Consider the following 18,810-nt stretch of genomic DNA (forward strand, 5'->3'; position numbering starts at 1 on the left):
AATAAACTACTTTTCAGTTAATGAAAAGGAAAGAGTTTTCGCAACAACTGAGTTTTAAAACTGATTGATAATATTTTTAGAATGAGAGAAAGACAAGAAGCTCCCCCTCAGAAACTGAATAAAAACCCGTATCTGAAAGATATTTATATAGTCATTCATTCAGAGATTATAATCATTCAAGCAATGTAGACAAGAGATTTGGAAATATCCATTCAGTTATAGTAAAACACAGCTGAACAAATACGATGTTTATTTAAAGAAATTTCCTTGTATTTAAATCTGAGTACATATATCAGTTGAACAAGAAAGATTACTACAATGGTAGCATATTTTAAACAACATCAGATATCAGTTGGTTTGTGTGACAGAACTGGATATACCATCAACTGGTTGCTTGACTGCTTGAACTGCTGCATCGGTTGTGAGTTTATCTTGCTAGAGAAACGAGTTAAACTGCTTGAACTTGACTTCTTAGCAGACTAACTGGTCGAGCAGACTCTGACTAAGCTCAACTGGAATGCAGCTGGTGATTTTAATCATCCAACATCCCAGCATGGATGAGTTTCGTCTGAAGAACGGCTGACCTGGTAGGCTTGCAACTGAAGACTTGTTCAAGGAGCAATTTAGCTGTGCATCTTTGCAGATCATTCTCAGTCTCCTGCAGGCTAATTAAAAACCTCTAGTAAAGAGTCTAAAGAAGTGGCTGCAATATTAGTCGCAGAGCCAATCCTCTCAACTCTTTACCAAAGAGTGACATATAAATATTTTCAAATAGTTTTGAAAATCGTATGAGATACTTTTAAATAGCTTTTAACACAATTTTAAAGTGAGATTTTAAAACATAGTTTTCTTCAAATATTCTACTTAGAACAACCAGCTCTGATACCAATTGAAGGATCGTTTGCTCAGCATATTTGGGATGCTCAGCATCTTTGGGATGCTTCAAACAAAATATTCTCCAATGAGCTGCAATAGCTCGTGTTCTAAGAATATTAACACCGATGAATTAAATCGATTTTGGTTTTAAAACCAAGCGGAAGAAACTCGAAGTAATCCTTCATGAAGTGTACTGATATATTTAGAAAACATTTCAACTTATGTAAACTGACTAACTGAAATAAGACATATTAGTTTTTGCATTCTTCAGTTCAGTTACGGTGACACATGAACTAACGAATACTCAACTGATCAAAACAGTTTGAAAACAATAGTTAATCAGTTAAATAAACAAGATATGTTTATGGATGTTCGGAGACTTCAACTGCTTCTACGTCACCTCTTCTATCTCCACGGATAGGATCCACTAGAAGACTTTGATTTATACAACTACTTGTACAAACCCACTCAGCTAGGACTTATACTACTGCCTAAACTGAACTCCTAGCTACGACTGAAGGCAGCACCTTCCAGCAAACACTTCTTTAACGTCTATGTGTCAAAGATTACATACACAAGTTTAACTTCTTTGTGCAAGACTGTTTTTGAATGTTTTGAGAGTGTTTGTGTGTGTGAGAACTGAACAAGGATGTTCTCACACACTAAGGGAAATACGCTTCTAATCTAAGCTGATATATCTGTGAAGAGTTCCCTCGTCTGGGCTGAATGCTTCTCTTTTTAAGCTGATATGACTTTGAAGCGTGCCCTTTCTTTTCTCTCTTGTATTGTGTGTATATCGAGTCTTCACTGATCTTCTCTTTAAATAGGCGGGAACTGATCGTACAGTGAGACTCATTGGTTGTATCTGTTGCATCTTGAATTTGTTTCTTGGACTTTGTGTCTCGACTTTTTAACTGCCCTTCTGAAACGTTTTGTCTTTAATGCACTGATGCAACGTCCATTATTGTCCTTTGACTAGATAATGGCTTTGTACCTTCACGTACAGCTGGATTCCACTTGAGAGAGTTTGTCTTCATCCTAAACTGAAAGATTCTAACTGATGCTTCGAACTGGTCAGTTGAACTGATCTTTCAGTTGGGCTGGTGAAATCAGTTGACTCGTCAGTTGAACTGATTTCACACTTGTTCAGTTGGACTGATCAGTTGGGTTTCTTCATCAGTTGAACACTCCTTCGGCTGGCTAGGCTTCTGAGTTTTCCTGCTGAATTACCTATCAACTGGACAATCAGCTGGACTGCTCAATTGACGTAATCAGTTAGACTGATTCATTTTGTGCGATCAGTTGGGTCTTTAGTTTTGCGATGTAAACATCTCGTAAGTGATCCTAGATGCTGCACACTAAGGTAGATCATTAGTAACATAATTAACAGGTTTTGTTATCAACAAAATCAAGATTGCGAACTTGAAAAGTTCCAACACTTGTCTTTTCAAATATCCCGCGCAATTTCCCATGTAAATCTTGTCCGTTCATACGTTTCGCGATCAACGGTTCTCATCAACCCTTTTGTCCTTATATATACCCTTAACCTTTTTTCATTTTCACTTTTCACTTCTTGCTTCCTTTTCTTCCGGCATTGTCTTTTTCGGCGACGCATTTTCATACGATCTTTTACCAGCCACCAGTCATCACCTTCATCTCGCTTTTCCAGTAAGTCCTTTCTTTCCTATTAACTCTTACTTCTCCTTTTCTAGTCATGTCGAACTCCACTTCCTCTAACTACGGCCAGAATGTCAAGGGTCTGGCGGAGGATAACTCCCCGACCCCTTCTAAAACCTATGTTCATATCCCCATAGGCATTCCTATTCCATCTTCCCGACTTTTCCCAAAACAAAAAACCACAGCCTCTTCCTCCCGACGGGATAAGGGGAAAGACAAAGTTGCAGGGCCCTTGTAGTTTTCCTCAGTGACCTCCACTCTCCGTCCCGGGGCCTTTGAGGAAATTAGGTCCTTAGGATCGATCCCTTCCTCCTATAAAATTTCCCGGGACAAATGATCTCCCGGACACTCCACCCCCGGGCTTTCAAACTTTTTTTGTAGAACAACTCAAGAGTGGGCTCCGGTTCCCAGTCCACCATTTCTTCGAAGGGATTGCCCGGTTCTTTGGGCTTCCAATTAACCATCTCCACCCCAATGCTTTTAGAATCATGGCGGCCACTTTCATTTTTTTCCGCATGAAAAACATACCCATTAACTCTTCCATATTTCATTTCTTCTACTCTTGTCGGTTTAACGACGGGGTCCTTTTTTTATGCCCGGACGAAATATCGGTTTCTTACAGACATCCCTTCTTCCTTGAAGGGATGGAAGACCAAAATCTTCTTTCTTCAACTCCCCACTCCATTAACCTGTTTGACAGGCTTCGCATCTTCTATGCCCGAGCAGCCCGAGCTTCCCCGATACTATAAATTCCTTCTTCCTATCACCCAGGCTTGGGACGCTATAGAGGGCCAATACTTCCTGTCCTCTGTGTTGATTGGGGGGATAATTTGGTTCACTACGGAATAGGGCCCCACCCTCAAGACCTTTGGACCATATCATAGATGAATTTGGCCTGGCTGGGCCATAGGCCGGTAAATTACTTTCCCCCTGTCCATTTAACTTGTATTTTATTTTTCTAACTCCCAAGCTTGATGCAACAGAAGAAGAAATGATCAAGGCCTGCCTCCTCGAAGCAGCTGCCAAAAAGAAAGCTGAGGATAAACAAGCTTGGGCGGAAAGAAAGGCCCGGGAAGTACAGGAGCAGGAAGAGCGCCGGGCTCGAGAAGAGGCTGAGACTCGGGAAGAAACTGCCCCTGTCAGGGAGGAGAACACCTCGGTGGTTGGTGAAAAAGATCCTGATCCTCTGAATCATCGCAAGAGGAAAACGCCTATGGAGTCGATCACAGAGGCCATTACAATAGAGGAGGAGGAGCCTGAGGTGATCATCCGATCACATCCCCCTCCCCCCCCCCCCCGGCTCATCTGCTGACCCTGCTCGACAGGGTGGAAGGTCCTTGGTCTTGCCAAATATTTTTGGTGACGACATCAGGCACGGACCTTACCAAAATGATATGGGGTCTTCTTCTTCCCGATGAGGTGGAGCATCTCTAAGGACTCCACCCTAACCAGAAGTTATGTGAAGGAGTCGCCCGGTCCTTCTCTGTATGTTCCTCCACTTTTGTCTTATTATTTAATTATGCATCAATTTTTGACCTTTTCTTTGTTTACAGGGCTTGCAGATGCTTATATCGGCTTACGAGCAAGTGGCCCACGCTGCAAAGAGAGCCAACACCCAAGCCACCACTGCCCGGGAGATGCATGATAAACTTCAAGAGGAAGTGGGCCGGTTAAAGGAGCTTCATGAGCATGTCCTGGCCCAGGAGAGAGCTGGCTGGAAGGAGCAAGTGGACCTGGTCCAAGCGGAACTGGCCGACGCTCGGAAAGCCCTTGATGACCACTCAGCAGCTGCCAAGTTAGAAGTGCAGGTGGCTAAAGAGGAGGCGGAATGTTCTCGGGCCCGGGCTGAGGAGGCAACTGCTGCTCTGGAGTCTGCGAGAACTTCCCACGAGGAGAAGATGGCTCAATTCCTGAAGTCCCGAGAATTCAAAAAGATGGTGGCTGATAAAGCCTTCGTTTATTTTGACCTGGGCTTCAACAAATATTTGGAGCAGTTCCAAGAAGCAGGCCTTGTTCCTCCTGATCAGAAAGATTTTCCAGACCTAATGAAGGCTGTTGTTTCTCTCCCGGAGGACGAGGAAGAAAAACAAGATCCAGTAGAATAGATTCATCTCTCTTTTTTTTCTCGGGCTTCCCGGCACCCTGTAAATTATTTACTTTTGCTTAATGAAAAATGCTCTTCATTTTCCCTTTCTTGCATTTGATAATATTCACAAGTCTTAGGAATGGTTCGGGCTTTCGCACACAGCTCATTTTTAAGAATATTTTGAACAAAAAATCAAATATAAGTCTGGGCTTACTTGATGATTGGGGTGTGGATCCTCGAACCAGGGTACCATTCCATAAGATTTATTTGATGACCGGGGTACGGATCCCCAGACCTCAGTATGGATACCTAGGTTTAGTAGTTTACCGGGGTGCGGTCCCCATGCTAAGTATATGACCGGGGTATGGTCCCCAGGCCAAGGTACGGGTCCCCGAACTTAGTAAATAGCCGGAGTACGGGTCCCTGGACTTAGTAAATAACCGGGGTACGGGTCCCCGGGCCAGGGTAGGGGTCCCTGGAGTTCATGGATGACAGAGGTAGGGGTCCCCGGGCCAGGGTACGGGTCTCTGGACTTGGTGGATGACCGGGGTATGGGTCCTCGGGCCAGGGTACAGGTCCCTGAACTTAGTAGATAACCGGAATACGGGTCCCCGGGCCAGGGTACGGGTCCCTGGACTTAATAGATGACCGGGGTACGGGTCCTCGGGCCAGGGTATGGGTCCCTGGACTTAATAGATATTTTTCTGAACAATTTCTTTATTTGATGCACAAATAACAGATACAATGACCGGACTTTAAACATAATATTTCTTCAAATGAAATGCATTCCATGGTCCTTTAAGGATGTGTCCCTGAGAATATTTTAGATAATAAGCTGCTCCTGAGTTGACCCTTTGAATTACTTTAAAAGGTCCTTCCCAACGAACTTCTAACTTCCCCACATCACCTACTGGCTTCACCTTTTTTCATAACTACATCTCTGACCTGGAAATCTCGTGCTCGAACATGTTTTTTATATGATTTCATAACCCTGCTTCGATAGGCTTCCATTCGGATGGCTGCTCGATCCCTTTTTTCTTCAACCAGATCAAGTTCAATGGCCCGAATCTGATCATTGTTACTCGGGTAAGATTCCACTAAAGGAGAAGATTGTCCGATTTCCACAGGTAAGACTGCTTCCGAGCCATAGACTAAACTGTAAGGAGTTTCCCGATTAGCTGTTCGAGTTGTAGTTCGATATGCCTATTGTAAAGACCGTGTATTGTATTATCGTACATCTTATGTGATTATCGATAATTCAGGAATTTGATATGTGATTATACATTTGATGTATATTATGACAATGAAATTGAGAAAATGAATATTGAATATGAATTGACGTTGTAAGAGCTCGAGTGGAGAAGCCGGACGCCAATAAGTACAAAAATCAAATAATTGTACAGAACGTGTGGCGCCCGGGCGGTAGAAAATGACCGCCTGAGCGCCAGGATATGTAAAATGAATATGCGGGCAGAACACTTCGCGCCCGAGCGGTAGTTTGTGACCGCCCGAGCGCGATGTAAATAATGTTCTCGGACAGAACATGCCGCACCCGAGCGGTAGTTTGTGACCGCCCGAGCGCGGTACAAGTGAAAGTCGGGGGCAGAATGTCTCGCGCTCGGGCGTGAGAATTCTACCGCCCGAGCGCGAGAGGCGATGGGATAAGGATAAGTTCTTTTCTTTCTTTCCTCCGTCATTTATTTTCAGTAACTTCGAGGGAATTCGAAAGATTTCGAAATTCTTTCTTCCAAATCGACTTCGAAACGCTGTCTAAACGCGAAACAAATTATATATTTGTGATCGTCGCGTCGAGGGCTTCTGACTGAGGTAATTTTTTTCTAGTTCCAGCAGCTCTAAATATGAAAGTGCTGGAATAGCATGTATTTGAAGTTGAATTTCTGATATGTGATAGAATAACCGATAAGAAACTCATATTCGAAGTCGAATTTGAATTATGATATGATTACTGATTTGATATGAATTTTTGAAGTTTCAAATGATATTTGAAACTCATATTAATGATTTTGGAGTATGTTATTGATTGAAATGAGTATGTAATTGATGTAGATAAAGTGTAATATCAATATCTTCAGGCTACATCAACTGGAAACGAAGAATTGAGGTATGTTGCGACCGGGTAACATACGATAGGTATCTGTATTATATGATATATGTCGGATTGATTTGATTGATTGGAATGAGACTATGTGTCTATATGCCTTATTTGTTGATTGATGTGGCATGCATGACATTGAGATTGAGATATCGATGTATAAAATAAATGTTTTGTTAACACACATCATTTTATGCATACATCGATACATGACATGCACGTTGAGCTATGATCCTTTGATACCCTGATATGATTGGATTGGATTCCGGGGTTTGTGAACACAATCGCTATGCCGGTATTATATGACCCGTAAAGCATAGACAATTGTGGCCCCATATGATTGGATATGAGATTTGGGATTTGATGGCGTTTTGCCGACGCTATCATACGAGTATCCCATATTGGCCGGTGTGCCAGCTCGAGCATTGATTTGATAGCGATTCGATTGGTTCTGACATGTGCTCAGTGGATGGGCATATTACCTGATACCTCCACGACATACATGCATTGCATACCATATATCATTGTTTAGATATCTGTGGTATATATGATTGGTTGTTCCATACAGAGCTTTGCTCACCCCCAAGGGGGGCTGTTGTTGTCTTTGTGTGTGGACAATGGCAGGTACTCCAGGATATCAGGAGGCCGGAGAAGGTATTTATGGAGGGAGTCACAGTTTGGGCTGAGGTTTTATGTTTTGTTCCCAGTATATATATATGTATCTATATACCGGGGCATGTCCCGAGGATTTGAGGTGTTTGTATATGATTGGTTTTGATTATGTGTGGGCGAGTTTTATGACGTGAGATTAAATGCTATTTTCAGTATTTAAATTATAAAAGAAAATGATTTGGGCTCACTGTAAAAAAATTTTAAACTCGCTTTCCACTGTAATTAGTTAACCCTAATCAAAGTGCATTGTAATAACGATTAGGAGCTAAGGGCCCCACACCTATAATACACTCGGTAATTCTTCAACCCAGTATTTACCTTTTTCATGAAGTCGGGCTTTTAAAGCTTGCACAATGATCCTATTGGTTACCTCAGTTTGGCCATTGGCTTGTGGTTAAGCTACAAAGGTGAAAGACTGAGTGATCTTCATTTCTTGGCACCAAGACATAATTTTCTTTCCCTAGAATTGTCTCCCATTGTCTAAAATCAATCTTCTAGAGATACCAAATTTGCAAACAATATTTTTCAGAAAAATTTCATCACTTCTTCCTTAGTAATTTTGGCCAAAGATTCCGCTTTCCACCCATTTATAGAAATAATCGACAGCTACCAGAAGAAATTTCTTCTGAGCCTGGGTTACAGAAAAAGGGCCCACAATATCCATACCCCATTGATCAAATGGAGATGAGGCTTAGATCGGTTGCATGCCCCTAGTTGGGTTGTGTTGAAATGTGGAATGATACTGGCAGCTTTTACATGTTTGAACAAGTTGAGCAGCATTTTGATTCATCCGGGGCCACCAGAATCCGGCTAGTATAGTTTTGCGAGCCAGGGCAGTTCTGCCGAGATGTTAACCACAACACCCTTCATGTATTTCTCGGAGGACATACTCCACTTCATTCTCCGCTAAACAATTGAGCAAAGGGCCCTGATATGATCTCCTGTACAAAATATCATTTAAAAGGACAAACTTGGGTGCTTGCTTTTTGATTTTTAAAGCTTGAGCCAGGTCTTCCGGGAGCTTGGTATGGACTATATACTCGATTAAAGGGGTCATCCATGAATTCTTCTGCATTAGTGGCACATTTTCATCAATAGAGGGAACCAACTGGGTAAAGCATAAGACTTCCCGGGTTCTTATGTCTGACATAGAAGAGGCTAATTTGGCTAAGGTATCAGCCTCCCCATTCTCTTCTCTAGGAATCTGTTCGATGCTCCAATCAGTCAGAGATGCTGCCCGGGCTGTGATGAGCCCCAGATATTTGAGCATTTTTTTCATTTTTGGCCTGTATGTTCCTTTTATCTGAAGGGCGACCAATTGAGAATCAGAGTAAATAATGACCCGGGAAACTCCGACTTCCCGGGCAGCTTGTAGTCCTGCCAGAATGGCTTCATACTCAGCTCCATTGTTGGTGACCCGAGAGTCGATCCTCAGAGCTAATTTTACCTTTTCTCCTGATGGAGCAATCAAAACCACTCCGACCCCACATCCTGAAAGATTCGATGCCCCATCAACAAAAACTCTCCATACTTCCTCCTCTTCTGGTGGAATCATTTCGATCAGGAAATCCGTTAATGCTTGGGCTTTTATAGCAACCCGGGGTTTGTACTCTATGTCGTATTCCCCGAGCTCTACTGTCCACTTGACCATGCTTCCCGAGACCTTAGAGTGTGTCATGATTCACCCCAGTGGGGAGTTGGTAAGAACCACAATTGGATGCTGAGAGAAAATATGGTCTCAGTTTTCGGGCAGTCATTACCAGAGCCAGGGCTATTTTTTCCACTTCACTGTACTTTAGCACTGCCCCTCTGAGGGCATGATTGACATAATAAACTAGCTTTTGGTCGGTCTTTTCTTCTCGAATAAGTACAGAGCTAACAGAATACTCTGTGGCGGACAAATAGACCCACAACTTTTCCCCAGGCTCAGGCTTTACCAGGACGGGTAGTTCGGACAAATGCTTTTTCAAATCTTGAAAATCCTGCTCACACTTTTCATCCCATCCAAACTTTTGTACCTTCCTCAGGACTTGAAAAAATTGATAGCTTCTATGGGCTGACCGAGAAATGAATCGAGAAAAAGCAGCAATTCTCCCATTTAAGTTCTGCACTTCCCGGATAAATTGGGGGGAAGGCATGTCAAGTACTGCTTTAATATTTTCCAGGTTCACTTCAATTCCTTGGCAACAAAGCGAGAGACTTCCTGGGTCTTGATTAAGATGTTATCCACGTAGACTTCCACATTCCTACCCATCTGCTTCTGAAAAACATGATTCATCAGTCGCTGGTATGTGGCCCCGGCATTTTTCAACTCAAAGGGCATAACCATATAGCAGAAAGTGCCTCCAGAAGTGATGAAATTAGCTTTGTCTTGATCTTCCCGGGCAATGGGGATTTGATGGTACCCCTGATAAGCATCCATAAAGCTCAATAACTCGAACCTGAGGTTGAGTCCACCAACTAATCAATCCAGGGAAGTGGGTAGCAATCTTTGGGACAAGCTTTATTTAAATCCCGAAAGTCTACGAACATCCTCCACTTCCCGATGGCTTTTGGAACAAGGACCACATTTGAGAGCCAAGTAGGGAATTGTACCTCCCGAATGTGGCCGGCCCGCAACAACTCTTCCACCTGTTCATCAATGACTTTATCTTTCTCGGGGCCGAAATGCCTTTTCTTCTGCTTCACAAGCCGGTATCCCGGGATAATATTCAATTTATGCTCAGCAGCAAGGGGCGAGATCCCAACTAATTCCTGTTGAGACCAAGCAAAAACATTCATGTTAGCTTTTAAAAAATTTAAGAGACTTACCCGAGTGGAAATATTAAGGTCTAGGGCCACTCGGATATGTTTCTCTGGCTCAACTTTCACCGCTTCTTGTTCTTCCTCCAGAACAAAATTCACCTCCCTTTCCCCGGCCACCTCCTCCACTTGGCTTACTCTCTTCCCCTTGTCTTCCTTCCTTGCCCTCTTTTGATCCACCCGGACAGTTTCCCCATAACACCTCCGGGAAGAATGCTGATCTCCCTTGACTTCTCCGACTCGTCCTCGTACTGGAAATTTGATTTTTTGATGGTAAGTGGAGGTCACAGCTCTCATATCGTTCATAGCTGGCCTCTCAAGGATAATGTTATATGAAGATGGGGCCTCCACCACTGTAAAGACGGTCATGACCGTTTTTCGCAAATCTCCCCATCCCAGAGTTAATGGCAATGTTATTTCCCCTTCTGGATATACAGCGTGACCCTGCGAAGCCAAACAAGGCAGTCTCAACCGCCTCCAACTGATATTCATGTAAATCCATTTGCACCAAAGCTTCTTTAAAGATGACATTAACAGAGCTGCCATTATCAACAAGAACTCTTAATACATCATAATTGGAAACTCGGGCTTGGATGACAAGAGCATCATTATGGGGTAGACTGACTCCCCTGAGGTCTTCTGAGCCAAAACTTATGACTGGCTCATTCCTTCCCCTCCCATCAATTTCCAGACACTCTCTTCTACTTCTTGCTTTCCGAGCCCGGTTGGAGTCGCCATCTGTGGACCCTCCCGAAATCATTTTTATTATTCCTCGAATTGTGGAGGAGTCTTTCTTTTCTGATTGTTTATTTCTTTTCTCCCGGGAGCCTCCTTCCTCTCTCCTGCTCCCACTCAGGACATCTGCCGATATGGGATACTGGCGTAGAACGCCGATGGGACTCTTTCTTCAAAGTTCGACACTCACTAGTGTCATGGGAACATTCTTTATGGAAGGTACAAAACCCTTTCTTCTCTGGTCTCGGCAATCGCGCCATTGAACTCGGGTGCTAGGCCAAGTCTGAGCTGCATTCTTGGACTTCCCGATCTCGAGTGATTCTAAAGGGGATATGAGAAAAATGCCCTGGACCACCCTTCTTAGGAGCTCTCTCATCGGGCCTATTAACCCGATCTGCCCGGGCTCTCTTCAAGGCTTCTCTTTTTTGGTTCTGGGCTTCTTCCATATTGATGTATTTTTCCGCCCGGGATAAGAGATCCTCAAAATCTCCGGGCAACTTCTTTGTTAAAGATCGAAAGAAATCTCCTTCCCACAACCCCTGCATAAAAGCAGTAATTTTTGTCTTGGGGGCGCAGGCAAGGACATCCAAAGCTACTCGATTGAACCTTTTGATGTATGCTCTTAAAGTTTCATCCTGACCTTGCTTTACTTCAAACAGACTAAAAGCAGTCTTCTTATATTTCTTGCTGCTGCTGAACTGGTGCAAAAATATTTTTTGGAAATCTTCAAAAGATTGGATACTTTGAGGCCCCAATCCCTCGAACCACCTCTAGGCCGAGTCAACCAAGGTGGTCAGGAACACTTTGCATTTAATCTTGTCCCCATAACAATGTAGCATGGCCATGTTTTCGAATCTGGCGAGATGCTCTTCAGGGTCAGAACTCCCGTCATAATCCTTAATCCTGGCTGATTTGAAGTGCCCGGGAAGTGGCTCTCGAACGATGACATCAGAGAATGGGCAACCCTTGACAACAACTCGAGTACTGCTTCTAGAATCGACTTGTCCTTCCAACACTTTTCACCTTTTTCCTCAACTCTTCTAGTTCTTCTGTCACAGTAGGACATTTGGAACCAGCACTCGACTCCCTTTCCTTCTCCCTTCTCTCTTTCTCCTGCTCTTCCCGTACACGCTCCTGTTCTTGCTCTGGTTGGGTAGAATGATTAGAAAGGGGTTTCTTTGCCAAGGCTGCCTCTATAGCATCAGATATAATCTTGGCCAACTCTTCAGGTGTTAAATTAACAGTAGGCCGGGGACCAGTGGGTGGCGGGCCACCTGCACCAGAAATGTGTGTTATTCTTTTCCTGAATCCGAGAAGTTTCTTGATTCGCCCTCCTGGTAGGAGCCATATCAACGTCTTATAACTCTACTTTCCCATAGACGGTGCCAATGATGCGATCCGGGTGAAATGGATGAGCCGGGTCGGGTGCTCCACCGGATCTGCTATCATTATGATGAGGGAAATAAGAGCAAGATTCTTGGATCAAAAGCCTTTTTTCCTTGGAAAGCCAAGGAGATCTGCAAACAAGGAAATAACCACGTGAATGGGCGCCGGAGGGGTGTCCAACGTGGTCACTCCGATGCTTAAGTCAGTGAAGGACTCAAGCAAGAAACCAATGTAACTAGGTGATGGTTGTGATATTGGTGTAAGCAATAAATGAGTAGTAAATGTGAGTATTCAATATCTGAATAGAAAATAAATGCAAAGAGATAACCTGATATTTATAGTAGGGGGTGTAATGATGACCTCGCTCTTTGTACAACTCATTAATTATAGTAGGGCGACTGATTATATCCTATTATTCTGACATATCAAATCTTCGTACTAGTCACATCCAGCCTACCTGATTTTGTCAACCACTTGGATTAGTGTCAGAAATAGATCGGCCGCCCACACCCTACTTTGCTGATATGCTTGAGCGAGGCGCTCATATCGAAGTGTCCTGGGAAGAAAGTTTCCCGGTAATTTGCATGAGAGCCCGGACATCCAATAGCCCGGGGAGAAGATGTCCCGGCTGTTTAATGGCCCAGCCTCTGACGAACCCTTTTAACAGATTCTCCCTGACAAGCTATTCCTCCGATGTCCGGGTCGCCCGAGACTCGGGCTTCCTTTGCCGACCTTACTCTATTACTTTGGATCATCCGTGACCCGGAAAAAATCCGTATCTCTGACCCGGGCACTATCCATGACCCGGGTCATTCGGGCTATCAGTGATGATGATGGCAACCATAGAAACTCAAAGACAAATGTTATATTTAAGAAAGTTTTTCAAAATTTATAATAATACTTATACAATTTTCTATTTGTTTTAATAAATATTAGTTTAGATTTTGTAATTAAGTTTTAATTGTAAATTCAAATTCTTCGTACTCTCAAATTTTTAATCATTATATTATATACTGAATATAATTCGTGCAGAGCAACAAATAACTAGTTGACTTCAGTTCGGATACCAAAGTTTCGATCTCAAAAAGAGCTATTTTTCGAATAGGACACACTTGAAGTTCCAAAAAATATTATTTTTCTGTCTTTTCTAAAATACTTAGTTTTATTTTTCCTTATATTTTAAGAAGGTTTAGAATCTCAGATAAATTATATGAGAATATTTTAAAAAAACTATAATTTCTAAAAAAAAAAAATGAAGCATTTGAATCCCATTTTGATTCCATCGCTCCTCTGTTGTTTTTTCCCGTATATTTTTAACTTATTTGACTCATAATTCATAACGACGTGGCCAATGATGTGATGTTGGCTAGTTCAAGCTCGGTCACACACGTCTCTTCTTTTTTAAATTTTTTTGAGAAAAAAAGTTAGTAATCCAATTTGTATATGATTTCATCTGCAATACCATATGGTTATTCATTACAAAGTCCAAATTCATTAATTTGGTCCCCACTACTTACAAATGAATGTATATATATATATATATATATATATATAAAATATAATATCTTTTAATTACAAATTGAGGTGTAAAGTCATAATTTATGATGCATTTATAAGTTTATAATCTAATACTTAAGATTTTTTAAAAAATTAAATTGTATTGAGGTTGCGTTTAGATTAATAAATTTTAAATATCTTACACAATTGAAATGAGTATTGAATCCAGTTGAATATCAAACCAGTGATATGCATTTCATATTTCGTAATTACATTAAAATATTAAAATTAGAATAATGGTATCAAATACAATTACCAATATTAAAAAAACAATATCATTATTTAATATTACATTATACATTAAATAATGTATTACAGGTTTCGTATTTCAAATGGAAATATATAAAACTTCCTTTTAGCTTAGTTTGTCGTGTGCTAATGTGTCCATCAAAGTATGTTAGTTAAGTAGTTTCGTTCACGTCATTAAGCAAAGGGGATATGATCGGGTAATTAATATATGGACCATATTATTATGTATTATCCATATTGCATACAACAAAAAAAAAATTATTTTCTGCAGTTTTCCATGGTTAATAATGTAGCATGCTTGTACGACTCGTAAATAATAAATATATAATTCAATAATGGCGCTATGTAATTATCTATTTATTCTTTTTTGTGTAATTAACGTTTTATGAATTTGGTAGTGTTATTTACATTTCAAAAATCGGTAATATCACTCCATCTTACATATTATTTAACTAATATCAATCCAAGCATTCTCAGGTTTTACTCGGCTGTCACCATCTGCATCGACAATTCTAGGTGGTGACCACCATTTAAAACATGTTGCCAAGCTCTTTCCTTGATGGATTTTATATACATCCTCATCTTGACTTTCCAAAATACATAATTCGATCCATCCAAGACCGGTCGTCTAAAAGCAGTACTTAAAGCCAATGAGTCCATCAAGCTATTAGTATATTTCCTATAAAAACAACAGAAGACCTGAATCAATCACTTAGGTATATCAAGAGTTAGTTATGATACCACTTGAAAGGGCTGTTGATTATAAATAGACAGGAAATAAATTATAGTGTGTGTATCAGATGTTAATTTTGTGCTCTGGTATTGACACCAATACTCAACATGCAGCGGAAATTGATTATTTAACACATACGTAAACTTTTAATAAATAAACTCCAGATTTAAATTGTGCACAAGTACAAATACTTGTACAATGCCTCATGGCAAAAATTCACTAGAAAATTATGTAAATCGTTTACACCAAAACAGTACTAATGAGGATAACAAAACAAAATTCCTTAACACTATAAGGAATTATAAAGCATCAAAAACTCAAAGTAAATATTAGATGCATAAAACAACGAGGCGTGTTGCTGAAAAACCAAATGAAACTACTCTTCACCCAACATTTCACCCAGTGTTGTTTTTGAGTGTCGCCAACACCAATCAGCAATACGATAAGTATGTGAATCAATCACTCAAAGTCTTTACATGAAAATCTTCAACTCTGAAATATGAGTGTGTTTAGTAAAAACTTCAGCATCTGTGCACTATCTCTCGTACGCAATTATTCACTAGTCTACATTCCGTATATATGCAACAATATCTTGCCCACAATTTTTTCCATAAAATCAATCCTACAAACATGGAAACAAGAGTTTAATATGCATAAAACTCTTTTAAATAAGGATAAAATATCTTAGAGATAAATACCATATTAAAATAAAATCTTATAATATCTAGAGATAAGTCAACCAAGGTCTTGTCATCTAGCAATACATCAAGCTAGATCTTTTGATCTAGAAAGGAAAAATCTTAAATTGATAATATCAATTTAGCAAAAATACTAAAGGAATAAAATATTTCTTTCAAAGCTTATCGAGACGAGATCGATCTCAAAATGAAGCTCGAAACGGCTCGTAAACTCGCGAATCTGTTTGTGAGCTCGACCGTTTTATTGGGCTAGTTTATTGGGCCATGAATTCTAGCATTCGAAGACAATATGCATTGTTTATTTTTTTTGTCCCACATTGAAATTGTACTGAAAGTGAAGACATCAAAATGCTATAAAATGAGAAGCTTACTCCTTAATTGTTTTTATAATAGTTAGCATTTTAGCTAAGAATGCTCAAAGAACTCGAAAACGAGTTTGTGTAAAGATCTCGAAAATGAGCCTGATTAATGAGCTAATCTCGAGCCAGACTCGTTAAATATGATAAACGAGTTATTAACTAACCGAGGTTGTTATTTGCAAGCTTAGTAGTTTTCAAACGAACTGAGCTCGAGCTCGAGCCGAGTTGGAGCTTATATATATATCTTAAACGAGTTCTGTTTGGAACCGATCATTTACATCCCTATACATTTCAACGGATCTTATAACCCCAGTTAGCCAACCCGACTCGACCCATGTCCAACTCGAACAAGGGAATACCCGAGCCCATTTAAAAAACAGATGGCCCCATGTTTGATAAAATTTGGCAAAAATAAAAGCGAAAACCCTATGTCGAGCCTGAACTGATATCAACTCAGGAAAATATTTCAAAAAATATCAGCTCAGGAAAATATTTCAAAGAAGAGAATAACGAACAACTTAGCTTATGTCTTAGCTAAGATCAAATAATTACGAATCTTACAATGAATCTCATATTTTAAGGACTTTTCTTACTAGAGTTTTTTTTTTTTGAAGATCCATACCGCATCTCAGCTCAGCCTACCCGAAATATGTAAGGAATAATTGGCTCATCAAACTGAACCCAAGGTGAAATTTTTGTTACATAAATTGGCACGTTCTGTGGGAATTTGAAGAAAACAAAATAAGATAGTTAGAGGAAGAGGAAGACGTACAGGCCACGGGGAAAACCAAGAGAACAAGAATCAGGAGAATTGAAATCGTCGAGGAGAAGGTTGAAAACAAAATCACGAAAACCAACAGCCTCTTACGATTTTCAATGTCAAAGAACTTACTCAGCTGATCACAACCACAATAGAGCAGGTGTTTGCTTAAAGGCGGGAACCCACCTCCACTGCCTCCGCCAAATAAGAATGCATATACTGAAGAGATGAGTAGGTTGCACAAAGAGGTAGAGCATTTAGAGCAGGGAAGCTTCCACAACACTTTCGATTCCCCACTATAAGGGAATATACCGAAGAATGATATCCAGTGGAGCAACTCTCTTTTTTCAAGAATGCTTCTTTGCTACAGCAATGTGCCAACCCCATCAAATGTCGGGTCTTCATCATCACTCTATCCGGAGAACACAACATTGGTTCAACTTGATTGAGCTAGGGAGTTTTGGGAATTCCAAGATTTAAGCACAATATTCATGCATAGATTTGCAAATAACAAGAAGCAGTCGTTGACCACGTTATTCATTTTTCGGTATGAGACAACAAGAACGAGAAATTATATATTCCTATATTCACGGATTCAATACTAGGGTCGTGGAAGTCTCTTCTACAACCCCGGATCTATTAATAAGAACTTTTATTCAAGGCTTGAAACAGTGGATCTTTTTAGAACATTGGTGAAGAACTTTCCTATTGGTTTTGAAGGTTTGTCACCAAAAGCATAAAATTATAATAACATGGAAGAAGCGCGGACAACTTCGATGGAGGAGACACCAAGCGAAGTTCCTCAAGCACAACGGGAGACACGATCAGACAATTTGGTTACTCGGCTGACCCGATCCAATCTAACAGAATTTTTCAAACAGTTCGCCACATATACCCCATTGAAAGTTAATAATTTCATGGCCTTTTTAATTTGCGAACAAAGGCACTTCATTCAGAGATCACGAGGAAGTGACATGGGACCTTGAGGACTTCCTTCTGACAGGTACTGCAACTTTCATAAATATTGTGGCCATACCTCTAATGAACTCAACAAATTGAATGTGTTATCCAACAAAGTTTGGGGATTAAATCCATCTTGGCTCGAGCATAGGAAAATCGAAAACCTCCTAAGTGAACTAGAAAAGAAGGAAATCAGAGTAATAGGATAAGAAGAATACATGATCCAAGAAGGAAAGGACCTCCAGGTATCAGCGCAAAAAACTCCATGGTTGTCCCCGATATCAACCTCCACCCCATGGGGTTATAAATATGATTTTCGGAGGACCACAGATGGACACTTGATAAGCACGAATTGTATAGCGTTTTAAGGACTTTATTTTATCGTATTCATGCTTATATGGCGTTTTTATTCCGAGTTTTGCGCTTAATTCGTACTATTATTTCCAGTTGCAGGCTTGACCAAAAGATGATAAAAAGCCAAGGAAAAGAAAGAAAAGTCAAGCGTCGCAAGGACCATGTCATAAATAACCGGAAAAATATGAAAATAACACAAAGAGAGCACCCGGACCCCTACACGGACCCCGTGTAAGGGTCCGTGCCTAAAGAAGCCGAGAGAAGATTTTAAGCGAGCCCACACGGACACAAAGACGGACCCATACACGGCGTCCGTGTCCAGCGATAGCCGAGAGAAGAAAATTTGCGCAAGTACATGGACCTGCATCCGGACCCTTACACGGGGTCCATGTCCGATGGTTCCTGGAATGATAATTTAATCGAGCCTACACAGACCCCAATCCGGAGGCTTACACGGGGTCCGTGTACTTTATTTTGAGATCGGATTTCGCGAAGATTTTGTGGAGATCTTAGGAGATTTAATGAAGAAATTAAAAGAACTGAGGGGACTTTTCGAGATCGGGACTTTTTGGCAGCCAGCCTTTGAGAGGAAAAGGCGAGAACTTGGAGATTTTGGAAGGCAGTGCGACGGCTTGGGAGAAACGAGAGAAAACCGCGTACTTCACATGCAAAAACCGCGCATCATCGCTGAGATTTCTCTTCTCTTGTTTTCTTATTTTCATTCATGAATTCGAATATCAGATTTGATTCTAGTTTTGAATTTATGTAGTAGTTTTCTTGTGATCGGGACCAC

At 40.9% G+C, this 18,810-nt stretch overlaps 2 protein-coding genes across 2 annotated transcripts; both read right to left on the minus strand.

The window, feature by feature from the left end:
• Window positions 1-8,274: 8,274 nt before the first annotated feature.
• LOC142554609 (uncharacterized) lies at window positions 8,275-9,075 on the minus strand. Its single transcript, XM_075665271.1, has one exon. It carries the CDS (start codon window positions 9,073-9,075, stop codon window positions 8,275-8,277), a length of 801 nt encoding a protein of 266 aa, XP_075521386.1.
• A 13-nt stretch (window positions 9,076-9,088) lies between these two features.
• LOC142554610 (uncharacterized) lies at window positions 9,089-9,562 on the minus strand. The gene has a single exon (XM_075665273.1). The coding sequence runs from the start codon at window positions 9,560-9,562 to the stop codon at window positions 9,089-9,091; it is 474 nt and encodes a 157-aa protein (XP_075521388.1).
• Between the last annotated feature and the right edge of the window lie 9,248 nt (window positions 9,563-18,810).

This window comes from Primulina tabacum, chromosome 8, assembly GCF_025594145.1.
Source record: "Primulina tabacum isolate GXHZ01 chromosome 8, ASM2559414v2, whole genome shotgun sequence".
NCBI lineage: Eukaryota > Viridiplantae > Streptophyta > Magnoliopsida > Lamiales > Gesneriaceae > Primulina > Primulina tabacum.

Coding starts and splice junctions, on each gene's coding strand:
- LOC142554609 (XM_075665271.1), bottom strand. CDS start 9,075: ATGGTCAAGTGGACAGTAGAGCTCGGGGAATACGACATAGAGTACAAA.
- LOC142554610 (XM_075665273.1), bottom strand. CDS start 9,562: ATGCCTTCCCCCCAATTTATCCGGGAAGTGCAGAACTTAAATGGGAGA.